The sequence below is a fragment of the Arvicanthis niloticus genome, chromosome 16, assembly GCF_011762505.2.
Source record: "Arvicanthis niloticus isolate mArvNil1 chromosome 16, mArvNil1.pat.X, whole genome shotgun sequence".
Classification (NCBI taxonomy): Eukaryota; Metazoa; Chordata; class Mammalia; order Rodentia; family Muridae; genus Arvicanthis; species Arvicanthis niloticus.
In genome coordinates, this window is record NC_047673.1 from 19,334,705 (window position 1) to 19,348,995 (window position 14,291).

Sequence of the window (14,291 nt, forward strand, 5' to 3'; positions counted from 1 at the left end):
CCCAAGGGGCCAGCACTGGGGTTCCAGCACTGGAGAGGACAGAAGCTGCCTAGGTCAGCAGCTGGGAACCACTTGCAGGCAGCGGGCTGGAGCTGGGTGGGGCCGGGCGGACCTCAAGTCTCAGGGGGCGTGGAGCCCAGGCGGAAGGGGCGGGCCGGGCACGAGAAGGGCTGGGCCGAGGTGCCGCGGGGTTGCAGGAGGGTCGTGGGCGGTGTGCAGGAGACATGTCGGCGGGCAGCAGCTGCAGCCAGACTCCCAGCCGGGCCATCCCCACTCGCCGCGTAGCCCTCGGCGATGGCGTGCAGCTCCCGCCCGGGGACTACAGCACCACCCCCGGCGGCACACTCTTCAGCACCACCCCGGGAGGTAGGCGCTGGCTGGGGTCCGGGGCAACCTCGAGGGGCTTGGAGGATACGCCGGGATCCGGAGTCTCACGTGCGACGGGGAGGGCAGCGTTCGGTAGTTCGGTAGCTGGCCAGAACGCACAAGGGGCATCGTGAAAGCAGAAGGGTCACCGTCTCGGTTGCCCGCCTTCTGGGTGTGGTGGAGCCTGGTCTGGAACCCGGGCTGCAAACTGCCTGCATTATTAGCCTTTTCCTGGGAGATACAACAGAGTGCCCTAAACATACAGATAGGCACTCTGCCAGGACCACCATGTGCTTAAGGGCGGCCTCTGTGGGTGTCAGGGCAGTTCTGGGGTGGGACAGGATCAGGGAAAGAGGCTGGCCTGGAGACTAAGTTTAGTTGATTTCCCTTGGAATAGATGACGCCTGCACACTTTTTAACCTTTTCCGGGGCTACCCTCGTTTTCGCGTTGGGCATTCGCTCATTCATGGAGGCTAGTCGCTGAGGGTGCTTCCCTGCCCCAGAAGCACGTCTCTGCCACCTGTGGCCTGAAGTCCCTGCAGGGGCCGCGTCTGGTGTAGTGCAGAACAACACGTTCCTCGGGCCTGGGGGGAGGGCGCAGCGCTGAATTCGCCCAAGTGGCGGAGGATGAGGAAGAGGAAGCTGAGTTGGCGCGGGTGGGGGCCGGCCTCCGGGAACCAGGCATATTCCCAGCTTGCCCCGGAGCCCCAGTATAGACGCTGATGAAACCAACCCGCCCGTTTGCATGATGAAATCCTCGTGGCTCACTACTTCCCTCCCAATCCTCGCGCTGCTCCCACCCACTTTTGCGCTTCTCCCCTCCCTGGTCTCCTCCCCCAACTACTCCTCTTACAACTCAAAAACAAGAGAAATCCTGGCGCGGTGGTGAACCTTGGGCTACTGCTGGCGCAGCCGGGCCACATGCCTGTTTTCTCGGGCAGCTGTCCCTACACCAGGGAGCACAGCCAGATCCCAGAACTGAGGCACCGATGAAGGGATCTTGGAAACCAGTCAGTGCCCACCTCAGTGCTGTGATCTTCAGAACACAGTACCAAGGCCTCGCTGCTTGAGCACGTGTCTGTTATGCATTGTCATGCTGTGTTCTAGACTCAGCAAGAAGTAGCAAGCAGGTGGGTGGGTGGGGAGAAAGCGTTCTCACTCTTACTAGAAATGGTCCAAGGAAAAGAGTTCTCTGTAGGCTTTTGGCCTCCTGTTACTGGAGTTCTTCACCCCTCCTGGCTTCTTTTTATACTGTTGCCTCTGTCTTTTCGCAGAACTTTGTGTTGAGCACAGAGTTCCACAGATAGTTGAGTTCTTTTAGGTGAGGTGTGAATCTGGAGATACATATGGCACCGAGAGGGACCTAAAAGCTCTGGGAAACGTTTTTCTCTCTCTTGTCCCTCCCTTTCTGGATGGACAGGTTAGCTGAGTAGCAATAACCAGTACTGTTTGTAATGAACTCTGATCCACTTCTCACTGTGGTCTGGGACGTGTCCCGTGTCCCTGTTGGCAAACCAGGCAGTTCCCATTATCTTTGAAGAGGAAGGGGCTTCCTTGTAGTGTAGCATTTACTTCTTAACTGAAAGAAAGCAGTGCCAGGTCCTCAAAGCCAGCTAGCTGGCCCTTGTCAGATTAGTTCGTGTGTGTGTGTGTGTGTGTGTGTGTGTGTGTGTGTGTGTGTGTGTTATACAGCCCATAGCTCGAGGAAAGTCTTGCTTGTTTCTGCCAAAGCCAGCAAGCATATTCTGTAGTTAAGGAGTGGGATCTTATTCTGAAGGCCATTCATTCCAGGCCGCCTCTGCTACACTGCAGAAGCCTGATCCATTTGCTCCGGAGTGTTTCTCATCACTTAGAACCCCAATTAAATACAGAATCTGAGTGCAAAGGCCTACCGAGTGAATTACAGGACAGCCAGGGCTACACAGAGATCCACCTGCCTCAGCCTCCTGAGTGCTGGTAGTGCCGGGGTTAATGATGTGCGACACCACAGTTGGTCATTCGATTTTCTTTATTGTCTCAGCTGTTGTATACCTTTTGGGCTATTTCTGTTTGCTTTCCCTTATTCTTCCCTGCAAATCCGTCTAACTTTTGAATTTTCTTACATATATCAGGGGCCAACTGGGGAGACAAAGGTCAAGTGAATCACCCTGAGATTTACTCTGTCTTCTGGATCTTCATCTATAGGAGTATAAAGCCCATGAGCTTGAAGCCGGACTGAATCATCTGCCTAACTGTTATAGGTTTGATTGGGCCACATTCCATCTTGAGTACTCAGGAATTCCAGGGGAAAGGGACAAATAATACACAAACAAAACCTGTATGTATATATCTATGTATGTGTATATACATATATACACACATATATGTGGGGATATATATATATTTTTTTTTCCCCTCCCTTTTCAGATCTTTAGGAGTCTGGCAAAGTAGATTCCAACCAGGCATAAAGTCAGGCTGATTATTATTATTATTATTATTATTATTATTATTATTATTATTGAATAAAGTCTATTCAGGGCATGGGGAGGGGAGTTAAGAGAGTAGTAAAGACAGAGAGAGGCAGAGAGAGAGAGGAAGAGAAGAGAAGAGAAGAGAAGAGAAGAGAAGAGAAGAGAAGAGAAATAGAGGAGCAGAGGCCGGTCACAAGCACGTGGAGAGAGGGGGAAGGGGCGAGGGGACAGAACTGGAGCAAGAAGGCAAGAGATCAAGAGAGAGAGGAGGGGGCAAGCAGACCCCCAGACTGACATTTCTTGAACTTAGGCTTTCTGCACACCAAGGCATGTGACTTGATCTGTAGGGTTCATGAAGAAGAAATACTGCAGGAAGCCACTCCAGCTGAGGATGGCTTTGAAGCAGCTGCCTCTGGAGGCAAGGACACAACAGGTGGCCTGAACCATTTCCATTCCTGGGACTCTGGTTGGTGGTGATTAACCCTTTGGTAACCTAAGGCATTTCTGAAGGGAGTGTCCTACAAGAGTATTTCGGGGTCTTTAAGATCGCCAGCAGTGTCATGAACAGGATCTTCTAGTGACTGTCTAGGATGTATGTTTGCCTTCTAAACCTACAGACGTTGTTTGGGTGGTCATACCTCACAGTACCTGGGTGAGGTTAATCAGGCAGGCAGGTAGGGTGGCAGGTGTCAATGACACTGTTCTGTTAAGTGGTAAAGCTGAACGTCATGGTGCAGAGACAGGAGAATCTCTGTGAGTTTGAAGCCAGCCTGGTCTACGGTCTACATAGTAAGTTGTAGGTCAGCCAGACCTACATAGCGAGACCCTATCAGAGAAATAAAAAAATGTCTCTGTCTGGGAAGCCGACCTTGAGGTGGCTGCCAAGTGTTTAACTCTGGCAGTGCTGGGAAGAGGGGAGGTGGGCTGGGCACTGATGCTGGTGACTTGATATCCTGAGGTCTTAGTCACAAAGTGGGGAGAAATACGGCTAAGGATATTATTAAGGGCTGAGTGAGTTTGGCTATCGAGGTGGCAAGGGGATAGAATGGTCCTCATCACATGCACCCGAGCTTCCTTTTAAAGTGTTTGAAACAGTATACATTAGGTTCCAGAACATACTACTGAATTTGGAGGGGCTTGGGTAGAGCACTCCAAGCTCCCTTTGAAGCCTCCTGGTTTTTAAGGCATGCCCTGCATCCTAACGAGGAAGATAGTCTGACTTGGACTGTTGGGATTCAGGTGACGATGTAGCTGAGATGGGATACAAGCATGGGACTGAAGAGATGCTCAGGGGTTAAACCGTGCTTGCTGCTCTTGGAAAGGTCTGTTCTTTAGCACCTACAGGATGCCTGCCCCTGGACCTCTGCCCACCATGATTCTAGCTGGAGGGGTGGCCTCTCCTGGCTTCCACAGGGACCTCTCCCCAAATTAAAATAACTCTGCAAGAGAATCTCACATCACAAAGAAGGGAGGGGGAGGGGGAACCGAGGCTGGAGGATGAATATCAAGTGTAAGAGAGAATGGCTGTGTCGGGGGTTATGGGGATTAGATGTTTTGCACAGACTTTTCAGTTATGAGAGGGATACATTCCAGGGTGTACTCATCAGTGGCTATAATTAACCCTGCGGTGTTTACTAGAAATTAGCTAAGAGCACCGTAGCCATATCCTTCCTTACACAAACACAGACATCCGAGACATGTGCAGATGGCTTTGATTGTGGGATTTATTTTACATTTCCTAGTGTGATAGCAGATCATCATTTTGTGTGCTTTGACTGGGTGCTTCTGCCTCCTTTCTTCTCTCTTTATTTCTCCCTCTCCTCCTCCTTCCTTTTTCTTTCTTCCTCCTCTTCTTTAAGATAGGATTTTACTGTATAGCCCAGGCTAGCCTCAACACTGGTGATCCTCCTGACTTAGCTTCCTGAGGGCTGGCATTATGGGCACGTGGCATCCAGCTTCAGTGCATGAAATTTTTATTTGCCAGTTGTACTTGCGAGTTCAGTAAGGCTGAAGGGAGACATGATTCTAAGAATCAAAGGCATATCTTTAGAATGGAGTCATTCCGTAGACATCCCCTGCCCTTCCGCTCGGTAACCCATAGTGATTTTTTTTTAAAAAAAAGATTTATTTATGTATGTATTTATTTATTTTATTTATATAAGTACACTGTAGCTGTCTTCAGACATACCAGAAGAGGGGCATCAGATGTCATTACAGATGGTTGTGAGCCACCATGTGGTTGCTGGGAATTGAACTCAAGACCTCTGGAAGAGCAGCCAGTGCTCTTAACCACTGAGCCATCATTCTAGCCCCACCCATAGTGATTTTGCTTTGTGGCTTTGTACGTGGACCTCAGGGCCACAGAACATGTTTGATATCCAACGTAACTTGTCTCCATGATACATGACAGTCTGAGGAGGTGAGCCTTTATGTTTTAATGACCTTCAGAGGTTGTGTTTTTCTTTTCAATATTCCCCCAAAGTGGCAGGTATCCATTATTTGCAAGGTGAGCTGGATTCCCCCCCACCATGACAGCAAAAGTTATTACCGACTAGGTGAAGGGAGGCAGATAAGGATGGTGCTGACTTCATTTCATTCAGTGGTACAAAAACATCGAAACATTTTATTTCCCAAATGACCCTTTATTTGATGTTCATGGAAACAAGATAAAAGGGAATAGCGACATTGAAAATGAGGATTGCTTAACGTGACCGGTTTGTTCCCTTCCCCGCCTTAGCGTTCATTCGCGCATATGTTCAGGCAAACAAACAAAAACATCCGTTACTTTCTGGTCTGATTCTTACCTCAGCTGTCTTTCTCCGTGGTGAATCATAGCCACGAGTCTGTTGACATGCTTGTTTCTCGGGTTAGACAGGATGTTCTTCCAGAGCAGTCGCTATGACCCCAGGACCTAATGCCAGGTCGGGTGTTCAGAAGGTGACCAGTCGTGCTGGGTGTGGCTTAGTGGCACAGTGCCCTCCTAGATTGTGTGATGCCCTAGACTAATCTTTAGCACTAAGGGAAAGATGAAGATGAAGGGGACTAAATGGAGCCCACAAATGAAGCATCCTCTTAGGATATCTAGGTTTCTTCCTGGGTCTCTGCAGGAACTCCAGGGTGGAGATGGCTGTACCAGGTCACCCACTAGTCTTTAACAAGCTGTCCCCAAACTCAGTAACGTAAACAACGGCTCATATCTGTCCTTTGCTGATTTTGGCAGAGTTGATTCATGCTGCAGCTGGATCGCCCTGGGCTACAAGGTCCAAAGTGGCCTTATCCACGTGTGAGTCTACCACTTGCTGGCCCCTGGTGGGAGGCTGGGAGGGCCCCCTTGGAGCTCAAATCATTTAGTGTAGCTTGAACTTCTGAACAGATGATAACCGGGGCAGAGGCATGGGGGCCTCGCCCATCACTTTAAACGTATTCTTTTGTTCTTGGGGCAGTCCAGCTTCAAGTGGGGGAGGGAGGAAGATGGAATGACCTTCTTTGTTTTGAGACAGGACCAAGCTAAGTCTGTTGCCCAGTCAGGATGGCCTCACATTTGAGGATGACCTTAAAATCCCGATCATTCTACCGATACTTCTCCGGTGTATGAACCACTGGTTTTTTGTTGTTTGTTTGTCGTATGTTTTTTGTTTTGTTTGCTTTTTCCCCCTGCTTCTTCTGAATGGCAGGCTTTAGGCCCATTGCTTTGCAGGGCTTATGCTTACAGTCCAACACACCCCTCTCATTTTAACTCGAAAGGCCTGGGTTTTCTGGGCACTAGCAATTGGCTTGAGTCAGGTGTGCCCGGCCGTCCAGAATGAGGATGATATACAGGAGGTGCCGTTCGTTTAGAGCTTGGCTGGCAGCATACGGTGTGAAGGTTAAAAAGCAGGTTTCTCAGCCAGCTGCAGTGGCACACAGAAGACAGGTTCAAGGCCCCTGCGGGTGCTTTGAAGAAGAATGGCTCCCATAAATGCATATATTTGAATGCTTGGTCCCCATTGGTGGAACTGTTTGCAAGGATTAGGAGGCGTGGCCTTTTTGGAAGAGGTATGTGTGTCACTGGGGGTGGTTTCAAAAAATAAAATGTCCACTCCCCATTAGCTCCCTGTCTTATACATGTAGATAAGTATGAAAGCTCTCAGCTACTGCTCTATGCCTGCCTGCTGCCATGCTTCTTGCCACGATGGTCATGGATGTAGTCCCCATGTTAAATGCTTTATTTTGGAAGTTGTCTTAGTGGTGGTGTCTTATCACAGAAATAGAGATGTAATTAAGATAGCCTCAGCTACATATTGCAGTAGAGGGTGAACCAGGCTACACGAGACCCTGTCACAAAACACTCAAAGAAATGGTTGAGAGCAATCGTCTTACTTGAAGAAAATGTGTGTTTGGACTGGAGTTGTCGCTCAGTGGAAGAACAAGTGTGTTTGGAACCCGGGTTTAATCCCAAGCACCGGAAAAGGGAAATCCCGGACAGTTTCTCCCAGCTTGCTGCAGCTGCCATATGAAAGTACTGCCATCGAGCTAGCTTAAGATGCTGGATCTTAGTTTCTTACTGTTGGTAACTGGAGGTCTAAGACCAGAGTGAGGTTGGTTCCTTCTGAGGCCTCTCTTTCTAGCTTGCAGATGGCTACCTTCTCTCTTGTCAGCTTATGGTCTTCCATCTGTGGGTCTGTTCATACATTTCCTCTTCTGAGGATACTCTGGTGACATCAGAGTCCACTCTAAAGGGTTCATATCGACCTACCCTATAAAGACTTCTCCAAATGCCATAGTTGGAGGAGGTGCTGGGGTTTAGGCTTCAACACATGAGTTTGGAGGAACACAGTATAGTTCATAGCAGCTCCCACCCACTCCTACTGGAGTAGCACGTGCTATGTTTTGGGAGATGCCTGGAGACCAGGACACTCCTTGGTATTGACTTGTGGCACCCACATTCTCCACTGGTGCCTTTTGAAGCATGGGGGGAGAGGTCAGCAAAGGGGGAGGTGCTTGGCCAGCCTTAGAATAATTTCAGCCATTTTGTTGTAAGAGTCTCTGTAAAAGCCTTGTCCTTGTCAGAGCCTCTCAGGAAGAACGGTGGCTCGTTGGCCCTGACATTGCGTTGTTGCTCTTCCTGCTTCCACCTCCCAAGTGCTGGGAGTGTAGGTGTGCATCGCCATACCTCACTTCCTGTTCCTTCAGAACTCTTCTTTCTGATAAGTTTACTTTGCTTGCTTGAGACTGGCCATCCACCCATCCATCTGTCCATCCATCCATCCATCTATCCATATGTCTATCATCTCTATGTCTGTCTGTCTGTCTGTCTGCTTATGAAACAGGGTCTCTACATGGTCCTGGCTATCTTAGAACTCACTCTGTAGGCTGGCCTCCAACTTACAGAGACCCAATTGCTCCTGTCTCCCGAGCGCTTGTATTAGAGAGGCATATACTACCATGCATGGCTGGCTTATTTTTTTATTTATTTTTTGATCCCCCAAGGCCTTGTGTAAGTCAGGCAGATGTTCTTTCATGGAATGATGACTCTAGCTCTCAGGAATATTGGTATGTGTTATTTAGTCTTGGTGATACTCCTTTGGGGTGTGAGTTTTTTTTTTCTTATCTTCTTCATGTGGCATAGAAAGAACTGGGACCCTGAAATTGAGGTTTTTAGGTAGGTGATTCCCAGTTTTAGTCTGGGACTTGTGCCTCCAAGGCCCATGTGGTTTGCACATTACGAGATCCTAAATATAGATAGTGATGACTAGTGCTTTAAATATAGTGTCCCCGAGCTCAGGGTAACACTCCTGGTTGACAGGTGAGAAAACTAGATCCTTGGGGAATGTGCCTTCACTTGTGTGTCCAGGAAAATTGGCATCAGTGTTAAACCATGCCTTGGAAGTAAACACGGATCTATACTTTGTGCATTCCAGGAATTAAAAGTCCCAAAGGCCATACCTAAATTCATGATGGTTCCCATATTCTGTGTGTCTGAGAGAGATGGAGGATGACGGTTTCTGCCCCATACTACCCCCAAGTCTCTTTCTTGGTTGCTTACCTTCTTCCTGAAGGGGCTCCATTTTGGCCTTGGCTGCTGCTGTGGGTGGGACTGAGTAATTGGTGGCAGCTTGTCAACTGAAATCTTTACTGGACAGAATAATTGTGTTTGTGCACGGGTCCCTTGGGAGGGCCACCGTTCTAATGCACACCAGGAGTTGATGAAGTTACCTTAATTATCAGCAGGCCAATTTTGAGGTCTTGGCGAGATCATTGAGGCACAGGTAGAGAAAGTAGTACCTTGTCCACAGAGTGGAGCTAGCAAATGAGACAGTTGTGTATCAAGACTCAGCGAGAAAGAACATTAGTTCACAGGCAGTTCAAAACTGAACTTTGAACTTTCACCCCTGCACCCAGTAGGCTCTGGATTCCAGCTCCACAACTGACCTGTGACTCACTGTGTGCGTTCTGCCTACCTCAACATATATATGTGTGTGTGTGTGTGTGTTTGTGTGTGTGTATGTGTGTGTGTGTTTTATTTTGTGTACCTTCTTACTTTTCTCATCACTTCGACAAGATCCCTGACAGGAAAACTTAAAGCCGGAATATTTATTTTGGTTCCTGACTTCTCAGTTCAGTCCAAAGTTGACTCATTGCCCTTGGGCAGAACATCATGGCAACAAGAGCCTGTGGTAGAGGTGGGTCTTTACTTTAGGGTGGGCAGGAAGCAAAGAGAAGGGAGATGCTGATGCCTGGCTGACTTCTAAACCATGAGATGGTGCTGCCCGCATTGAACCAGGGTCTATCCTCAGCTAATCCACCCTACAAATGACCTCAGGCACTCCCACAGCTGTACCTCCTACACCCGGCCATCAGGACCTCTTAAACCTTTTTTGTTTGACCTCTTCTGTCTAGCATGAGTTTTTATATAATCCAAAATGTGTAGGTATATGAAATAGGTATGCATATTCACTGATAAAATCATAAATTTATTTAAAGACAATTTTTGGGGGGGCATATATGTATAGATATAACTTGACTGTCTATTAAAGACAAAAGGAAGTTTGCATATTGAGATGACCTTCTTGTTTACAAAGAATAATATCCTGGCTGAATGTTTTGCACTGTAGGACACAGCGCATATTCGTTTTTCAGTTGGTTGGTGTTTTGTTTTTATAATAATCTGTGATGTGCATTGTGTTGGTAAATTGTTCTGTGCTGTTTGGGACGACTGATAAACTGGCTGTAGGCGCAAGGTTACTGCCTCCCACTTCAGACCCAAGCGTGTTTATCTCAGTGTCTGGCCCCTATGTGACCCGAGGGAAGAAGAGTGAGCAGGCATAGCAGCCTGAGGGTGAAAATGCTCTTGCGAACAGCCAGAGGGGGAACCACTGCCAACCAGGGGCACTACTGTTTGTACCAACCTGTAGAAGTGCCGCAGGGGGAAGCTTGATCTACACGGCAAGCTCCAGGACAGCCAGGGCTGTGTAGAAAGACCTGTCCTCCAATAAATGCATAGGACCCTGGGGAGGTGCAGCTGTGGGTGTGCCTGAGGTCATTTGCAGGGTGGATTAGCTGAGGATAGACCCTCAATCAATGTGGGCAGCACCATCCTATGGTTTGGAAGCTCATCTGTGGAGAGCAGGCTCAATCGGGGGCTCCAGCTGCCTGCCTCGACTTCCCCTACTCAGATTCTGCTGGATGTTGTGGACATACAGTTTGATGACGTGTCCTCTGTTTGCTAGACTCACCTGTTTGAAGCCTTGCCCTGAGGGGACCATCTGCTTTGGCTGCGACTCCAGCTGGCTGCCTTAGAGTCGCCTTCTGAATGTTTGTCTGGTTTCATACTGTTTGTCTACCCAGTTCTCGCTTGCTAGCTATTCTTTTAATTAGGCTTACTGTGTACTTACTCATTTAAAACTGAGTGTTTTCGTAGATCATCCTCCAGGTAGTACAAAACCATCCATCACCAATGCCAGGAAAGTCATTCATTTAAATAAATAGGAGAAGACAGCAGCAGTGTGCGTAAGGACATCTCAGAAGCTGTCAGCAATTCTGCACTAATCCTAAGCCAAGGCTCATTGATTTTTTTTCAAACACATTTATGTACTTAATTGAGAGGGAGGGAGAAGAGAGCAAGAGAGAGGAAGAGGAGGAGGAGGAAGAGCGAGAGCGAGAGAGAGAGAGAGAGAGAGAGAGAGAGAGAGAGAGAGAGAGAGAGTATGAGAATATGAGAATATGAATAAGAATTGGTATAGGTGTGGGGGCATGCATACCACACCTTGCATATGGAGGCCAGAAGATATCTTGTGAGAATTGATTCTCTCCTACCATGCAGGTTTCTGGTTGTGAACTCAGGGCACCAGGCTTGGTGGCAGGTAGGTGCCTTTGTCACCTGAGCCATCTAGCCAGTCCTTAATTTATTTTCATTACGCATGATATACAACATTATATAATGTGTAATTGATAGTGTATAGTCTCTATAAAAAAGAAACTGGCTACTGCCATTTCGAGAAACCAGACTTATTTGTCATCTGCCCTAGGGTAGCTATAAATAGAAACGCAAAGACAGTTTTTACATTCCAGCTGGATGCCATTGTCTGCTGGAGCCTTGGAACCTCTAAGGTTTGAGATTTGTTGGGAAGAAGGCATTCAGTAAGTGCTGTTGAGGGGTTAAAAACAGATCATCAATGCTGAGCTGCTGAGTTAGAGGCCCCGGGAGGGAGGCAGTGGATAAGTTCATCTGCTCACTGTCACCTTATGGGTCTCCCCACAATGATCTTGCTCCCTTACCTTGGGAAACATTCCTTTATATGGTGGTGTTCAGGCGGCTGTCTGGGTGGAGGGTCCTGAGTATGGTTTACTGTTAGAGAAGAGTTCACTGAGACTGACTGTCACCCTGGGGAATAAGACTAACTTGTTGTAGGAGGTTGGGTGGAATGAGACTGGCGTTCAGGCCAGCCCTTAAGGGTGATGCAGGCAGATCGATGTAGTGAGGTTTGGAGAAGGGCACAACCTAAGTCCTTTTTGGATTGGATAGAGCGTTTCCTGTTTCTGCAAAGACCCTGGCAGGCAAGTCTCCTCTGCAGGGAGGGACCCACTGTCTTTCTGTTTTAGATGATCGACCTACTGGAGTTCTGTAGGATAGGATGGGTGTGGTGACTGGGTGACCACCTTTTCTGTGTGCTGTGTTCCCCACCAGGAACTAGGATCATCTATGACCGGAAATTCCTGATGGAGTGTCGGAACTCACCTGTGGCCAAAACACCCCCAAAGGATCTGCCAACCATTCCTGGGGTCACTAGCCCTACTAGTGATGAGCCTTCCATGCAAGCCAGCCAGAGCCACCTGCACAGCAGCCCGGAAGATAAGCGGGCAGGCGGTGAGTCCTATCCAGGCCCTGGACTGGGAGGAAGATTGTCTTTTCTCAGGAATTCCACGTTTCAGGGAGAGGGTAATGGTGACTGTCTACTTTTTGAGGAGCAGCTATGGAGAGCCCAGAGGGTTGGGGACGGGTGGGAAGCGGGACTCTTATTGGTGTCAGCTTGTCCCCTACAAAGCTCCAAGGACCTCAAGGATCTCAGGCATCAGGTAATTAGGAGCTGATCTAAAATGTCAGCGGCTTTACCCAGCATCTTTCACCAGCCCACCTCTCCGTATCGTTGCTCACAAAGTACCACTCTTGGAACACAGCAGCGATATTCCTGCTGCAAGGAGACAACTTATCAAAGACACGGTGTACTTCCCCTCTAGGAAATTACACGTCTGCAAGATAAAAAAACAAACCCAGGTACCTCCTGGCAGGTTACTGGTCATTAAATGGATTATTGATGAAGACAGGCAGACAATGCCTCCTATTGTCACGGAAGCTTTGACATTTATATCTAGGTCCTTCCTGGTCCCCCCTCCTCCCAAAACAATCAAAGCAGCCACCCTGGCAGCCAGTGTGAACGTGTTCTTGTGGCAGAGCTCCTGAGCGCTCTGCTGTGTGACTGAGTTGCGCAAGCATGTCCACGTTCCCTCGGTCACGGGAGAGCCTCTGACTCTCCACCCTGAAGGCAGAGCTCCAGGCTCAGATGGGGAACTGTTGACACCCGTGGCCCTGTAGGATGGGATTTCTAATTACCCCAGGAGCTCAGCAGCCCAAGATAGACATTTACCTTATTAGACTGAGATGGCCATGGGGGAGGTGAGTAGCAATAGAAAGGGGTAAATCTGCCTGCAGAGGGCGATGTGACAAGTGGTTACCAAGCTACACGTGTGGGTCCCTGTCACGTGTTCAAGGGTGGAGGGATTTCCTCAGTCATTGCACAGAACTCTCACCTTTACCTTCTCACCTCAAACCAAAGATGACAGAGGATGAAGTTAGACGACCCATGAAATTGTCACCGTTAACTGAAGGCTGTCATTTCCCCTTGCTGGCACACTTCCTAGTTTCTGATGGTTCTCTAGCTGTTAACCCTAAACAGTAGCTCGACGACCCTGTATAGAGTTAGGTGGTGGTGGTGTTGGTGTAAATGTACTTTTAAATTTCCTTAACTGGACACAGGACACAAAGCTCCACCCCTTGGGCCACGTATTACAAATCGGATTTACAGAAAACTCAGCACTGTCTCCATCCTCATGAGGAAGCTGCTCTCCCAGCCTAGTCAACTTCTCCTTTCTCCTTGTCTGCATGCTTGTTTCCACTTGACCTGTGAGAATAACAAAGACGTCTTCTCTCTGGCCTCTAAGCCCTTCCGTTTGCCGCTTGTTTATTGGCTGTCTGTCTCCTCTCTCCACAGGTGAAGAGTCACAGTTTGAGATGGACATTTAAGGGACCAGCCATAGGACACCGTGATGCTTCTGGGCCCCTGGGGCCCTTGGGAGGAGAGCGACAGCAAGCAGTCAGGCCTTGTACCAGGCAGACACTGGGTGTGGACCTGCCACCCAGTCCTGCTCATCACTCAGGGCACCTACTCTGCCTTCCATTTGTGAACACCAGCACATACCTCCTTGTGCCTCTGTTGATACCGAGCTGCTACTCCAGGGGGATGACTCTCACCCACTCACACCCTCCCTGCATCAAGTGCCAGCGAGTGGATGCAGAGGAGTCTGTCAGAATTATCTGGCAATTCTAGCCCCAGCCTCTGGAGCACACCCAATTCTCCTTAGGTTGGAGTACCTGGGAAAGCCACCCCTTTACTTCTTCTTTCCCTGAGAGGAAATAAAAGCCACATTTACCCTAGGCCCACCGCTGGGCCCTGTCTGAACTGTTTTCCACTTGAGATGACGATACAGTCACTCTCTGTTCAGAGCTTATGGTGTGTGTTTCCTTTACATTATCTTATGTGATTGTTATACCAAGCCCTCTGGGGCAGCACAGCAGCATGCCTTACTGTCATTTTACAGCTGAGAAGATAAGCTAGTCCTCCACGGGCCTGGGCTAGAACTCTGCTGTTCTGTTATTATTTTTAGTAGCAAGGGTTACCTTTGTCTGGTGAGGTGGTCTCCTTTCCCCTGAGCCTGGGC

General features: G+C 48.7%; 1 protein-coding gene across 1 annotated transcript; it reads left to right on the forward strand.

The window, feature by feature from the left end:
- The first annotated feature begins 149 nt into the window (after positions 1-149).
- Positions 150-14,007, forward strand: Eif4ebp1 (eukaryotic translation initiation factor 4E binding protein 1). The gene is made up of 3 exons (XM_034519823.2): positions 150-366; positions 11,983-12,162; positions 13,565-14,007. The coding sequence occupies exons 1-3, from the start codon at positions 225-227 to the stop codon at positions 13,594-13,596; spliced, it is 354 nt and encodes a 117-aa protein (XP_034375714.1). The 5' UTR covers positions 150-224; the 3' UTR covers positions 13,597-14,007.
- The last annotated feature ends 284 nt before the right edge of the window (positions 14,008-14,291 follow it).